The following is a 12,040-nucleotide window of genomic DNA, read 5'->3' as shown; positions in this document are numbered from 1 at the left end:
TCCCTCCAGGCCCCCAAGCACAGCACAGCAGGGAACCGGGGCGTGGGCACACCGCGCTGATTGTCCCTGCAGGGCTCGTGAGAATTTGGCAGTGCTCCTGTGCAAACCTTTAGGTGAATTATGGTTGACACCCCCTCCCCCGCAGAGGGGTGGAAGTTGGGGGGGTCTCCCCTGTACCCCAGGGCAGAGGGTCCACCCTGCTGAGCACCAGGCGCGGGAGTCGAAGGAGGCTGTTGTACTGCCTGGGGTACCGTGACACTGCGGGCTGGGGGCACAGCGCTTTCACCACCTCCCTGGGGGACCCTGGCTGACTCCAGGGATGAACATTGCCCATCACAGCTGGGGAGAGGCCGGTGCAGAGACCTGCTCCGAGCGGGTGGTTTGCCATGCTGTCTCTGCCCCAGGCTCGGCAGCAAAGGGGGCAGAGGGAGCCCAGCGCGTCTGGGGCAGGACTGGTCCATGCTCAGGCCTGAGCCCACCCTCCGTGGCCACGCATGTGCCCAGGTAACACTTCACACCGCCACGGAGCAGAGCCCCTGGCCAGCAGCGGGGCCAGCAAAAGAAACCAACATGCACAGGGATGGGGCGGGCAGTGCCAGGGACACGTGTGCTTTTGTACACACACACACACACACACACACCGGCTTGCACACAGCTGCCTGCACACAATCCCGGCTGTGTGTGCACCACGTACACACACGCAGCCTTCCATGGGTGATTGTGCACCAACACACAGACGTATCCATTCCCCCTTGCACACCCTCCCCCCCCAAACCTTCCCTCTCTGCCTCTGCCAGCTCCCCCGACTCACGCTCTGGTCGTCGTCCTCGCTCCTCATGTGGTCTGCAATGAAGCGCACCCCATCCACCGCCTCCTCCACCCCACAGCAGCACTGCTGGCTGGGCGCCGGGGCCTGCCCCTGCCGCTCCCGGTAGCCATTGGCGCTGTCAGCCGCCTCGGTGAACTGCCGGCCGCCCCCCGCGCCGAACTTCTGGATGGTGGCCTGGTTGGCAAAGCAGGTGCAGGAGCGGGCGCTCTCCCGCAGGTAGAAGCTGCTGCTAGCCCGCTCCTGGTTCTGCCGGCGCTGACGCAGCCGCTGGCGGGCACAGTTCTGGCGCGGCTGCTTCATGAAGAGGACGGTGGGCAGCTTGTCCAGGAAGACCACCTTGACCCAGGGTGGCATGGTGTGGGTGGTGGGCGAGCGGTGGTGCACGTTGAGCACACACACGCTGGTGACGATGGAGAAGGTCACCAGCACCATGGTGAACATCAGGTACTTGCCCACCAGCGGCACGTCCAGCGAGGTGGGCGGCACGATCTTGGAGATGAGCAGCAGGAAGACGGTGAGGGCCAGCAGCACGGAGATGCAGAGCGTCATCTTCTCACCGCAGTCGGAGGGCAGGTAGAAGACCAGGATGGCCAGTGAGGTGATGAGGATGCAGGGGATGATGAGGTTGATGGTGTAGAAGAGCGGCTTGCGGCGGATGATGAAGTCGTAGGTGATGTCCACGTAGGTGGAGTCGTCGGGGTTCTCGTTCCGCCGCCCCGGCAGGGCGATGATGTCCCACTCGCCGCTGGGCGTGAAGTCGTCCAGGCTGGCCACGTCGCTCTTCAACACCAGGTCGATCTCCGTCCGGTCGTAGGTCCACGAGCGGAACTTCATGGTGCAGTTCTGCTGGTCGAAGGGGAAGTGCTTGACCTCGATCTTGCAGGCGCTCTTGTAGATGGCCGGGGGCAGCCAGAAGATGCTGCCGTCGTAGGAGACCACCGCGTTGGAGTAGAAGGAGACCTCGTACATCCCGTCGGCACTGGGGAGCAGGAGAAGGGCCGTCAGGCGGCAGGGATCTCACGCCCCACCAGGACTGTTCTGCCCACCAGCCCAGCGGAGCCGGGCTCCGTCCCCCCAGGCAGCAGCCGCCGGGAGCTGAGGGTAGGGGTGGAAAACACCCAACTGGGTTCCCAGCTCCTGGGAGTGGGGCAGGGACAGCTCCTCTGTGGGTCTGGGTGGAGCTGCTGGGATCTGGCATGGCTGAGAGTGTGGGAACAAGATGTTGCCTCTTCCCACAGGGGACCCGCGTCCCACCCCTGAGGCTCCCCTACAGATCAGGCCAAGTCCGCTCTGGGCAGGACCCTCAGCCAAAGCGAGTGGGCCCAGAGGCTGGGATAGAGGCTGGAGCTGCTGGGGGACGGGGATGGTGGCACCTACTTGTTGTAGAGGACGACGTCCGGCAGCCAGATGTGCTTGGAGGGCAGGCGCACCTTCCGCATGTTGTCAAAGTCCCCTGGCTTCCAGGTGAGGCGGTAATCCTCCCACTCCTGCGGAGAGCGCGGCAGGGCCTCAGCACCGGCCCAGCCCTTCCCCTGCCGCCCAACCGGCCCTGCCCGGCCCTGCCACCCAACCAGCCCTGCCCAGCCCCCACTGCCCAACCGGTCCCGCCCGCCCCTTCCCCTGCCACCCAACCAGCCCTTCCCCCACTGCCCAACCAGCCCTGCTTTGCCCTTGCCGCCCAACCGGCCCTTCCGCTGCTGCCCAACCGGCCCTGCCCGGCCCCTGCCACCCAACCGGCCCTGCCCGGCCCCCACCGCCCAATCGGTCCCGCCCGCCCCTTCCCCTGCCGCCCAAACGACCCTTCCCCTGCCCCTGTCGCCCAAACGGCCCTGCCCGGCCCCCACTACCCAACCGGCCCTTCCCCTGCCGCCCAACCGGCCCTGCCCCGGCCCTGCCACCCAACCAGCCCTGCCCCCACCGCCCAACCGGTCCCGCCCGCCCCTTCCCCTGCCGCCCAAACGACCCTTCCCCTGCCCCTGCCACCCAACTGGCCCGGGTTCTGCAGCCCCAGCTCTGGGGTGATGGGAGGGACCCCAGGCTGGCGCTCCCCCCACCCGAGTGCCTGCACCCTCCTGCAAGCGGCCTGGGCCTCAGGCCAGGGCGTGGCTGGGGGGAGCTTCCTGCCCGGTGTAGGGTCGGGACCCTCCCTCCCTTTGTTTCTGGAGCAGGCAGGAAGTTGGGGGGGAGGGTGTATGGGGGATGCAGCGCAGTGGGGGCAGAGTGAGCTGTCCAGGGGAAGGGGTGACCCCCACCCTACCCCACGCCAGGCGTCTCACCTGTGTCAGCCACACGTTGGTCGTCATGATCTGCTCCCGCTCGTGCTGCAAACAGGACCGAGGCGGCGTTAGCAGGGTCGGGCACAACGGGGAGGTAGGCCCAGCCCTCAGCAGGGTGTGGGGGCAGAGGGCAGGGCTGGGGCTGGCCGCTATGGGCAGGGGCAGCCAGGTAGAGAGAGCTCGGAGAGGTCAAACCACACCCCCTCCCCCCACGCGGTGCAGCCCGGCCCCCAGCGCCCCCCAGCAGCGCCGGGGCCTCCTGTGCTGGCTGGGCCAGACGCAGGCCATTGGGCGTGTGCGTGTGTGTACCTGCGTGCAAATACACGAGTGTGCACAGCGAGCCAGCGTCTCCCTGCGCACGGGGGTGTTTGCAGCCCGTGACTGGCGTGAGAGACTGACGCTCAGCACAGCCCCCCCCCATGCCAAGTGCCTTCACCCCTCCAGCACCCGGTCTCTGCCCAGGGCGGCAGGTGCGAACCCCGCGCTGTGCCGCAGACCCAGCAAACTCACCACGCTGATGAGCTGGGCCAGCGACACCATGAGCTGCACGGTCACCAGCTCCGAGCCGTTGGTGGCCGGGCGGATCAGCTTGTTGTAGCGGGATGGGTCCAGGAGGTGCTCAACCAGCCGCTCCTCCGTGTCGGTGCCCAGGCTTCCTGAAGGCAAGGGGGGGACAAAGGGGTGAGACCCCAGTACCCAGCCTCCTTGTCCCCACACAACACCCCTTCCAGCCTGGCCTGCCCCACACCCACTGGCCAGGTCCTGCCAGTGGGAGCTGAGCCGCTGGTCTGGCCCCAAATATTCCTCCCTCCCCAGCTCCCAGCTGCGGCCCAGGGGGCGGGGATCCCAGCTGCAGCATCTGGAGAAGGGTCCAGCGAAGTCGCGGCTGCTGGAATGCCAACCACCAGCTCCGAGATGGGCTCGTTCGGGTGCCTGGGGGGCCTAACGCCCGGGTCGCCCAGCATGCAGGGGGCTCCCAGCTCAGTCCGAGTGCGGTGGCCATACCCCCGCTGCCCCGAGGGACGGGACCCCCGCCAAGTGCTGGGCACTGCCCTTGGGCCCCTGCCAGGAAGAGCCCCGACAGTTTGATCAGCCAGGAGCACGACCCACACCGCTGAGCCTGCAGGATCCACCCGCCGTGGGGCAGCCCCTGAAGGCTGCGGTGGGGCGGGGGAGAGACCACTCCGAGCCTGGCAGCAGCACACTCTGATCCTGGCATGGCTGGGGCAGGGACAAGGGCAGTCACCCGTCTCTCTCGGTAGTTACAATGCACCAATGGCTGGCCCCTCTAGGCTAACCAGGCCCCTGGGACTCGCCCCCCTGGAAGGAGGGAGGGGGCTGAGTGGCCTTTCAAAAGACCTGGTTGCTTACTGGGGGTGAACAGGCAACACCTGTTTGTACCCCCCCACCCCGCTCCGAGAGTGCTGGACAGAGACAGGCCCAGCCCGCCCTGCGTTGTCTGCAAAGCGCTAAACAATGCTGCAGAAAGCGTCTGAGCAGAGAGCTTGGAACCGCCACCCCGGCACCCCGCAATTCCTACGCCCAAGTCCCCCACCTCTTCCTGCCCCCCACCCCCTGCCCCCACGGCCGCTCTGCAGCCCAGGGACATACACCCTCCTCCCTGTGCTGTGGGCAGAGGCTCCGGCTCGTGGGGGGTGGGGGCAGCAGGCTGTTCCCGTGGAGGGTTCGTTCCAGCTATGGGGGCCCTTCAGCCCGTCTTGGGACCCAGCCCCCTCGTCACCAGTCCCACTCAGGGAGGGCCGGGCGTGGAGGGGTAACGGTCCGAGCGGTTTTCAGTGAGCGGCAGGGTGTGACCCCTGGTGTCCCGGCCAAATCTCAGCGTGGGGGTGTGATGTTCACCCTCCCTAAACTGCCCGACAGGCTCCCTTAGATACAGGATTTGCCTTTCCTGTCAAACTCTTGGCAGCGTTGCTGTGTGGCTGTTAAACAACCCTCATGCCCCACCCCAGAGGCAGCTGCATCTGGGTGCTGGGTGAGAAATCCCTGGATAACCAGCCCCCTCACCTCACCCCAGAGGTGGCTGCATCTCGGTGCTGGGTGACCAGTTCCCTCTCTCAGTCTGTAAAGCAGTTTGGGGTGAAAGGGGAGTTAGAAATGTGACCTATTAATATAACTGCGATAGTGGGTCTTGCAGCTAAGACAGACACACAGAGAGGAAGCAGACCTACAGACAGCAAGAAATGGGGGTTATTCTACAGCCCCCCCCAGCGCCCTGTGCTCAGAGCCCCATGGCTGGGAATGGCCGTCCGCATGTGAGCACGGATCCCGTCCCATCAGCCCCCAGCCTCCTGTCTGAGCCAGGCCGGAGCCCTGGCTTCTTGGGCCGCTCGTCCCCAGAGCAGCTCGGCGCCCGCCCGTCCTTGGGGATGAAGGCGCCGGTGACTGACAGGCCGCTTCAAAGGGCCTGTAATGAGCCTCGCCCGCGGGGTCAGGGCCTGCGGAGGATTCTGGGGCTGGCGCTCGGGCACCGTCTCATCTTGCCGCCTCCTGGACGCCACTGATAGCTCTGTGCTCGCGGGCCCTCTGCCCCTCATTACGCACCGCCTTTGTAGCCAGCCCGCGCAGCCGGCTCCGGCCTTATCACTAATCACCAAGGAGCCGAACCCAGCCGCAGCAGGGCTACGCCGGGGGGGATTTGGCCCAGTGAGTGCAGACGCTCACCACGGGCAGGGGGATGCCAGGTAGGGCGGAGGCCTCATGCCACTGATGTCCCCTCCCTGCCCCAGTTCTGAGCCTCAGCGAGTGGGGCCTGGGCCTGGGGGCTGCAGGGGGAGGGGAGCGTGCAGGGGGGTGAGTGCCTGGTGGGGAGGGCCCAGCTGCAGGGGTGCTTGGGCCAGGTGCTGGCTCTGGTCCGGAGGTTGCCCCGTGCTCTGCCTCACCCTCCCGCCTTCCCTGTGCCCGTGGGTGTGTCCGTCTGTCCGTCCATGCGCCACCTCCCCAGGCACTCCCCTGTTGTGAGCCATGTCGCCGGCTCTGGGAGCCCCAGCAGGCGTGCGGGGAGAGCCCGGGGGACCAGGCTCAATGACTGAAGGGGCCCAGCCTGCATCCCCCCCTCAGCTGCTCCATCCTGTCCCACGTGGGGCTGAGGGGGCCGGTCTCACCAGCCTGCCAGGGAAGGGGAGAGGGAGGCAGAGCAGGGGGCTGCCCCAGCCAGGGGCCCAGCTCTGCCCTCCCTTGGCGCCTGTCGCTCTGCATACCCCACCCCCCTCGTCCCAGTCCTGCTTGTCAGTGTCAATCCACCGCTCCTCCTGCCCTTCCAGCCTGCCCCACCCCACCAGGAGCTGCCCCAGCCAGATCCCGACTGCCTCCTGGCCAGGCTGCAAAGGGTGCAGCGGCTGCTAAGTTTCAACATAACCCCTCTCAGCTGGGGGGCAGCAGGCCCGGGGCCTGCCGGGCGCAGCGCTCGCTCTGGGGCTGGCCCTGTGGGGGCTGGAGGGTGAGTGCAGGGCTGCAAGTAAGACCCAGCACCCACTGCACTAGAGACACCTCCTCCCCTCCTGCCCCCCGCTCCTAGAGGGCATGGCAGCTCAGCAGGGGAGCAGGGCGAGCTCCCGGGCCCAGGAGCTGAACAATGGCAGGGAGGGATGCAGCTCTGGTCGGGGCTGCGCTGGGTGCTGGAGGGAATGGCTACACCCCGTGTAGATCTCAAAGCACTTGGCACAGGAGGCCAGTATCATTTTATAGGTGGGGAAACTGAGGCACAGAGACAATAAGTGACTTGCCCCAGGTCCCCCAGCAGAGCCAGGCATGGAACCCGCGTCTTCCGAGTGCCGGGCCAGTGGGCTAGGGCAGGCCACTAAGCCACACGGCCGCTCCCCTTCCAGCTGACATCCCGGTCCAAGCCTTGGTAAGGCTCTGCTCAGCTGCCCCCCGCCCCGCTGGGTAACAATCCATCACGCTCCCCTCCGAAGCCAGGACACGACACCAGCGTTTCCGGACAGTGTAACCGCGTGTCTGGGCCGGGGCTCAGGCAGGCCGCAAAGTGCAGCGAGGGCTTGATACCGAGAGCTCTGAAATATCGATCCAGGGACAATGCCAAGCCCGAAAATGCATTTTCCAGACAGAGATGGGGGGAGGGGCACAGAAACAAACTGCATTCGTCAGACTCGTTTTCCCTGACTGTGCTGACCGGAGCTCGGAAATATGTACACAGGGGGCTGGTCCGTGAGAGGCTGAGGATTGGGACTGGGACACGGGGCCTTTCCCCTGTAGGGGTCACTGACTCCCATCCGGCCCCAGGGCGGGGACTGGCTGGCTCAGGGGGGCAGGGAATGGGACACGGGGCCTTTCCCCTGTAGGGGTCACTGACTCCCATCCGGCCCCAGGGCGGGGACTGGCTGGCTCAGGGGGGCAGGGAATGGGACACGGGACCTTTCCCCTCTAGGGGGCACTGGCTCCTAGTTATAAAGTGGGTGGAAATGCCCCCCTCAGAATCACCCCCCTCCCCGTGTGGGGTGCTGCACCTCCCCAGCCAGGCCCCTAGCAGAGGGGGTGGATCGGGCATGGCTGAGCGCACTGCACTCTGGGTCGTCTCTGCTTCCAGGGGCCCACAGGGGAAGCCGAGGAGAAGAGCCTTGAGGCTGCTCTTATTTATGCCTAAAGCCACCTGCCCCCCCGCGCAGGGACAGGGCCACTGAGAACTGAGCCCTCAGGCTTCATCTGAGAGCCTCTGGCCTGCCTGGCCCTGGCTAATGCCCTGCCGGGGAGCGAGGGGGATGGGCCAGGCAGTGGAGGGAATCAGGGCATCTGGGAAGGGACCTGCCCTCGCACTGCGCGAGAGGAGGCTGAGCTCCTCTAGGCCTGCGTGCGCTAACGAGGCACACCTGCAAGGCTTGCGCCGCCGGGAGGAGCTGAACAGGGGAAAGTTTCCCGGGGACGGGCACTGCCACAGAGGGAAGGTTGCCCTGCCTAGCACTGAGGGTAACCGGGCCAGGCCGGCCGAGGAGGAGACGCTGCCGGAGCCACCCATGCCCCAGGCCGAGGGGTGGAAGGTAAACCCGGGAAGGGACGAGAGAGACTGTGAGAGGCTAAGTGGATACAGCCAAACACCCAGGGGCTGTCTGAGGGCCCTGCCCTGTTCCAGCCCCCCACCCCCCCAGCGTTTCCAGCTGGGGTAGAAGAGAGGGTCAATGAGGGACAGTGGGACTTTGGGGGGGGCCTAGGGAGCCCTGCCCCCGCCCCAGGGTCTCAGCTGGGCCCTTCCTGAGTGAGTCGGCTTCTCCTGCGTGGGGCCGTGTTGTGTCACACGAAGGGCCCGATCCTGCGAGCCGGCTGGTGCCACCAAAGCCGGTGGCGTGAGCCAGGCTGCAGGATGGGGCTCGCAGAGGGAAACAGCAGGCGCAGAACGAAGCCCATCAGCAAGGGGCCACTTCTCCTAGCCACCCCCGAGTGCATCTGGGAGCTCCTCCCCGAGCCGGGGCCTTGGTCCCAGGTGTCAAACCCCAGGAGATAAACGGCCCCAAGAGCTCCCCTGGATCCGAGGAAGGAACAGAACCTCAGGCGAGCCGGGGGGGCCTTGCCGGTGGCGTTCAGCAGGGAGGAGGTCGATCTTGCTCAGCCCTGCCCTTGCTGCTGCCAGCCTGCAAGTCGCTTGAGAAGCAGATGGGGGTTTGCAGAAGGAAAGGGCAGAGCAGAAGGGTTCTGCTCCTGGGCTGCCTGGGTCCAGGGCCAAGCAGGAAGGACACGGTGTGAGACGGGGCGTATTTCAGCCAGGGGCATCTCCAGGCTGCTTTGGGGGTCGCCAGGTCCCCAGGGCTCCTGGATGCTGTCTGCTGCAGCTAAGCTAAAAGTTTCCACTGGTTAAAAAAGGGCTTGGGGTTCCCTTAGTCTGTGTCAGCTGCGGCTCAGAGCGAGGGGAATCTCCCTGCACGGCCTGGGCTTCATTTCCAAGGTGTGAAATAGCTAATCACTCCCGAGCCCCAGCTGCCTCGCAGCCCTTCACGCTTCCAAGATGAATTGTGTTCCTTCCGCTCTACTGCGTATTGAGTGAGAACTTAAACCCCCAGATCCTCGCTGGTCCCTGCGGCACATTTCTGTAAGCACACGGTTTGCAGCAGCGGCCTCAGACCAAATTTCCCCTCCCCTCTGCACTGTGGTGCTAGTTGGCTGCTGCTCTCTGCCCCAGACACAGCCGCATTTGAGTGGGGTGGAGTGGGCTGTAACGCTCTTGGAGACCCTTTTGGCTGTAATGCTGGAGGAACTCATGTTTCACAGGGGTGGGGTGAAGATCAGTTCGACAGCCATCGTCTCACTCCAGAAACAAGCTGCAAGTGCAGCTGCTTCTCGGAGAACAGTTCTACTCAGCACTGCAGCACTTGGAAATGGATTAACCCTCGCACACCCAGGAGAGCTTCCCCCGCAGGCTGAGGGGGAACAAGTCAGCAGCTCCCAGGGCCCTGTTTGTAGCACCAGCCTGTGCTCTTCGACCAGCTAAAGCGTACGGAAGCCACTGGGGGCTTTTTCACGGACTGCAGTGGACTTTGGATCAGACCCACTGAGCCAGGCAAGAATCCAGCCTCCAGCAATGGAGGAAGGAGCCCCCGGGCTTGGGAACCAGAGTGAGAAGGCCTGGGGTGGAAGGAAGTGGGGTCAATCCGGCCACCCAACACACATAGGAATTGCCATCCCCAACCGGCCTTGCTCCCTCGCCTGACAGCCACAGAGCTGAGTCCCAAGGTGCAATACACTCCAGGAGGCGGGGGGGGAGTTTCCCAAAGGCGAAGTACGTTTTCCCTGCCCCCCATCAGTGAGCGGGTGGCTCATGCAAAAGAGTTTAGGGCCCTTCTGCACTATTTTTATCCTGTCTAATGTAATGGCAGCTACTGTCATCACCCAACGCAGCATCCAAACCTGCTAAACATTCCAGTGCGGTTATAGCTTGTGGCAAGGAGTTCCACAGACTATATATGCATTGTGAAAAAAAGCTTTCTTTTCTCAGTTTTACGTTTCCGGCTGTTCAATTCCAAGTGCACGCATGGGTGTGTACACACCTAGCCCCACACACCTGGGGCTCAGATTTCCAGCAGTGCTTTGGTCACAGCTGGGGAGTGCTGGGTGTTGGACACCTTTAAGAATCTGGACACATGCGCACACACCATCGATGTACAGCCAGAAGAGAGTGTTTAGCACTGCAAGATATAACCCGCTCTGGGAGCGTAACCAAACCTCTGTCTCTGCTGCAGCACAAGGCAGCCAGGGGTGACTCAGGTTCGGAAATCATTGAATTCGAAGTCGTCCCCGTATGGGAGAGTCCCCCGGCAGCCTGGGCCTGGCAGGGCTTGTCAGTAACTTTTTCTCTCTGTGTGGCCTGACGGCTGGACGCCTGCGACGTGTCACAAAGACCCCGCTGTCACCGCCGGGGGGCCCCGGCTCTGTGGGTGACTCAGGGGAGTCAGGGCAGTAAATCACGCTGAGCAACCAGCATGGTGCGGAATAGCTGGGGGGACATGTCTGGGGCTGAGCCCCGCCCGGTTCGCACTGCACCACCCTGCACTGCGAGACCTACAGCTGGAGTCTGCCTCTGGCACAACGCAAAGGCCCCAACAGTGTCTGTCTGGCTCTCAAATCTCTGTTCACCCCGGCCTCTGTCTGTCCGGCAGGCAGCCAGTGCCGTGGGATCTGAGCACTAATTCCATCTGAAGTGGGGGGCGGGCGGGGGTGGAAGTGCCTGGCTAATAAGGGACATTTGACTTTTTCTAATCGCCCTTGTTCCTCTGGAATTAATATGATGTCGCGCCGAACTGAACAGAGCCGGCCTGCTGCGGATTGTTGCCTGGGGTGAGTGCGTGTGTGAATGTCTGGGGTGAGTGTGTCTGGGGGTGAGTGTGTGTGAGTTTCAGGAGTGAGTGTGTCTGGGATGTGTGGATCTGGGGTGAGTGCGTGTGTGAATGTCTGGGGTGAGTGTGTCTGGGGGTGAGTGTGTGTGAGTTTCAGGAGTGAGTGTGTCTGGGATGTGTGGATCTGGGGTGAGTGTGTGTGTGTGAATGTCAGGGGTGAGTGTGTCTGGGGGTGAGTGTGTGTGAGTTTCAGGGGTGAGTGTGTCTGGGATGTGTGGATCTGGGGTGAGTGTGTGTGTGTGAATGTCAGGGGTGAGTGTGTCTGGGGGTGAGTGTGTGTGAGTTTCAGGGGTGAGTGTGTCTGGGATGTGTGGATCTGGGGTGAGTGTGTGTGTGTGAATGTCAGGGGTGAGTGTGTCTGGGGGTGAGTGTGTGTGTGTAAATGTCAGGGGTGAGTGTGTCTGGGGGTGAGTGTGTGTGAGTTTCAGGGGTGAGTGTGTCTGGGATGTGTGGATCTGGGGTGAGTGTGTGTGTGTGAATGTCAGGGGTGAGTGTGTCTGGGGGTGAGTGTGTGTGAGTTTCAGGAGTGAGTGTGTCTGGGATGTGTGGATCTGGGGTGAGTGTGTGTGTGTGAATGTCAGGGGTGAGTGTGTCTGGGGGTGAGTGTGTGTGAGTTTCAGGGGTGAGTGTGTCTGGGATGTGTGGGTCTGGGGTGAGTGTGTGTGTGTGAATGTCAGGGGTGAGGTGTCTGGGGGTGAGTGTGTGTGTGTGTGTCTGGGGTGAGTGTGTGTGTGTGTGGGCGTGTGTCTGCACCCGCTAGACACCCCCCCCCCCCAGAAGTGGAAATATTCCCTGACAATCAATTCTCCCGGACGGTGGTTTGGAAGACCAATGGCCATCCATGGGCAGCCATTCTCTTCAGCAACAGGCAGGCGCTAGGGAGAGCAGCGGTTCTCGGGTGCACCGATCGGAGCCCGGGGGATCCATGGAGCGATGGCCCCTTACACCAGCTGAGACCCCCCCCCCCCATTGGGGGCAGCAGAAATGGGACTAACCCGCTAGGAACAAACCTGCCTTTGAGAACTGAAGACGGCGGGGAGCAGAGGCGCAACCCCCCTTGGCCCGGCCTGCAGGTGGGG

The 12,040-nt window shown here is 63.9% G+C and overlaps 1 protein-coding gene across 1 annotated transcript; it reads right to left on the bottom strand.

Moving 5' to 3' along the window:
* Window positions 1-806: 806 nt before the first annotated feature.
* On the bottom strand, window positions 807-3,739 carry LOC117870646 (neuronal acetylcholine receptor subunit beta-2; the record flags this gene model as incomplete). Its single annotated transcript, XM_034757860.1, is given in 4 exon segments — window positions 807-1,808; window positions 2,207-2,316; window positions 3,106-3,150; window positions 3,616-3,739. Coding segments are annotated over 4 exon segments (1,187 nt in total), but the record flags the coding sequence as incomplete, so codon positions are not given.
* Window positions 3,740-12,040: the final 8,301 nt, after the last annotated feature.

The sequence above is a fragment of the Trachemys scripta genome, unplaced genomic scaffold (assembly GCF_013100865.1).
Source record: "Trachemys scripta elegans isolate TJP31775 unplaced genomic scaffold, CAS_Tse_1.0 scaffold_82, whole genome shotgun sequence".
Lineage (NCBI taxonomy): Eukaryota > Metazoa > Chordata > Testudines > Emydidae > Trachemys > Trachemys scripta.
The sequence above is the reverse complement of the archived record's forward strand: the minus strand, read 5'-3'. Positions and strand labels throughout refer to the sequence as shown.